This window comes from Etheostoma spectabile, chromosome 6 (assembly GCF_008692095.1).
Source record: "Etheostoma spectabile isolate EspeVRDwgs_2016 chromosome 6, UIUC_Espe_1.0, whole genome shotgun sequence".
Taxonomy (NCBI): Eukaryota; Metazoa; Chordata; class Actinopteri; order Perciformes; family Percidae; genus Etheostoma; species Etheostoma spectabile.
The window spans coordinates 16,987,503-16,989,394 of NC_045738.1; the positions used below are offsets into that span (position 1 = coordinate 16,987,503).

Consider the following 1,892-nt stretch of genomic DNA (forward strand, 5'->3'; position numbering starts at 1 on the left):
CACCTCAGTAAGAAAGAGAGTTTGATGCACTTTTCTTTGGGATTGACAACTTACCTGAACGTATCTGAACTGATGCAGTGATCATCTCTCACATATAAAACCAAGAAAGTCAAAACAAACTCAAAAGAATCCTGCTAAAACGTTTTGACACATGTCTGATATGCTGCATGCAATTTGCAAATAATCCACAAGATGACGTTGATTTAGATGAGATCAAGCTTTTCAGAGAAAATGCCAAATGTTTACGACTTGAACTGTACATTCAAACTTAAACTGGCCTCTGCAGTGTCACTCACTCTCCAGGTCCGGCACAGTAGCAGTAGCACTGTTGCTGATTGGTCAGATGCTGCGGGTCCCAGTCTAAAGACGACAGCTGGTAGGGAAGCCGGAGTTTCATAAATTGCATGAGCCGGGCGAAGCGTCCCCGTTTGAGTGCACCGCCTCTCTGAAAACACAAGAGAGAACTGATTGGTTGGTGACCACTCAAATCATTCTCCTGTCAAAGCAGCGGAGGACATGGATCACATTCGATGGGGAGAAAGCGATACCTCTCATTTTATTGTAGGTCAGCTGTGAGAGATAGCGTCCGGAGCAGCCAAAGTCTGGACAATGAGCTATGGACATTGACCGATTGACAATTAACCGGGTGCTTTCTCATCTCATATGTACAGAACTGGAGCATGTGTGATTGATTGACTTTAAATGTACTTCTCTCAACTTCAACAAAGATTTTCAGCTTCATAACTATTGATTCTTTATGATTTCTTTTACACAATGTAGAACATCTCACATTGAAGTCAATACTCAAGGAATTAGCGTGATATTGCTTCAAAAAAGCCCATTTTCTGCTGTACACAACAATATAGTGGCAGAGAAAGCCTGATAATATTTGAATGGATTTCTCCCATATTATATACACACTGAATGTTTTTTTCCAAGACTATGTGAGACGGAGAGATTAGCAGCCTGACCTTGGTTGCGACTGCAAAGACACATTGCCGACATATCCACGAATCGCTGTCAGCTTCCGGTTCGATGGTTGGCGTGTGGCACTCTGAATGATAACCTGTAATGGAAGGAGGAGGCAGAGCGTTTAATTCGTGTTTACGAGACAGACAGCCGGAGTGACAATAATGGCAGAGCAGCTCCATGTTTAGTGCTCTGCTGATTTGTTTCAGCAGCATGCAACACATTTTACTATAGCATTTAGGATGCATCTAGGGAGCCCGGATATGTTTGTCTTCTTATTCCTCAAAAGAAACATATTGTTCGGACAGAACTGTGAAGACAAGAACTTCAGTATATTTTATTTCATCGTTTTAAAGTCCCCCTCCACTCAAAAATTGGATTTATTTACACTTAATTCACTTGGGTGTTTAACCTTCACATTGCAGAATGAGGTGTGTGCAGAGTTTGAAACCGGAAAGCTGTTTTCACATTCTCTGTTCTCACTCACTAAATCTGAGTTTAAAGGTCCCATGACACGGTGCTCTTTGGATGCTTTTATATAGACCTTAGTGATCCCCTAACACCATATCTGAAGTCTTTTTCCCAAAATTCAGCCTTGGTGCAGAAGTACAGCCACTAGAGCCAGTCACACAATGAGCTTTCCTTAGTATGTGCCATTTCTGAGTCTGTAGCTTTTGAGGAGGAGAAGGGGGGGGGGGCTTGACTAACTGCCACTTTCCTCATTTGAAAGCCATGATGTCTCTCTCTCATGGGCAGGCCACATTCTCTGGTAAGGAAAAGCAGAGAAAGGGGAGGTAACAGTGCTCCTTATGACCTCAAGGGGCAAGATTCCAGATCGGCCCATCTGAGCTTTCATTTTCTCAAAGGCAGAGCAGGATACCCAGGACTTAGTTAACACCTATCCCCATTTCTAGCCACTGGGG

The 1,892-nt window shown here is 43.1% G+C and overlaps 1 protein-coding gene across 2 annotated transcripts in view; it reads right to left on the minus strand.

Annotated features, from left to right (window-relative positions):
• Positions 1–1,892, minus strand: part of phf1 (PHD finger protein 1) — a 23,995-nt gene that overhangs the window by 16,652 nt on the left and 5,451 nt on the right. For both annotated transcript variants that reach the window (XM_032518110.1, XM_032518109.1), the window contains exons 5-6: positions 972–1,066; positions 297–445 (exon numbers count right to left, since the gene is read on the minus strand). In XM_032518110.1, coding sequence (XP_032374001.1) covers positions 297–445; positions 972–1,066 — 244 coding nt within the window. The remainder of the gene's footprint in view (positions 1–296; positions 446–971; positions 1,067–1,892) is intronic.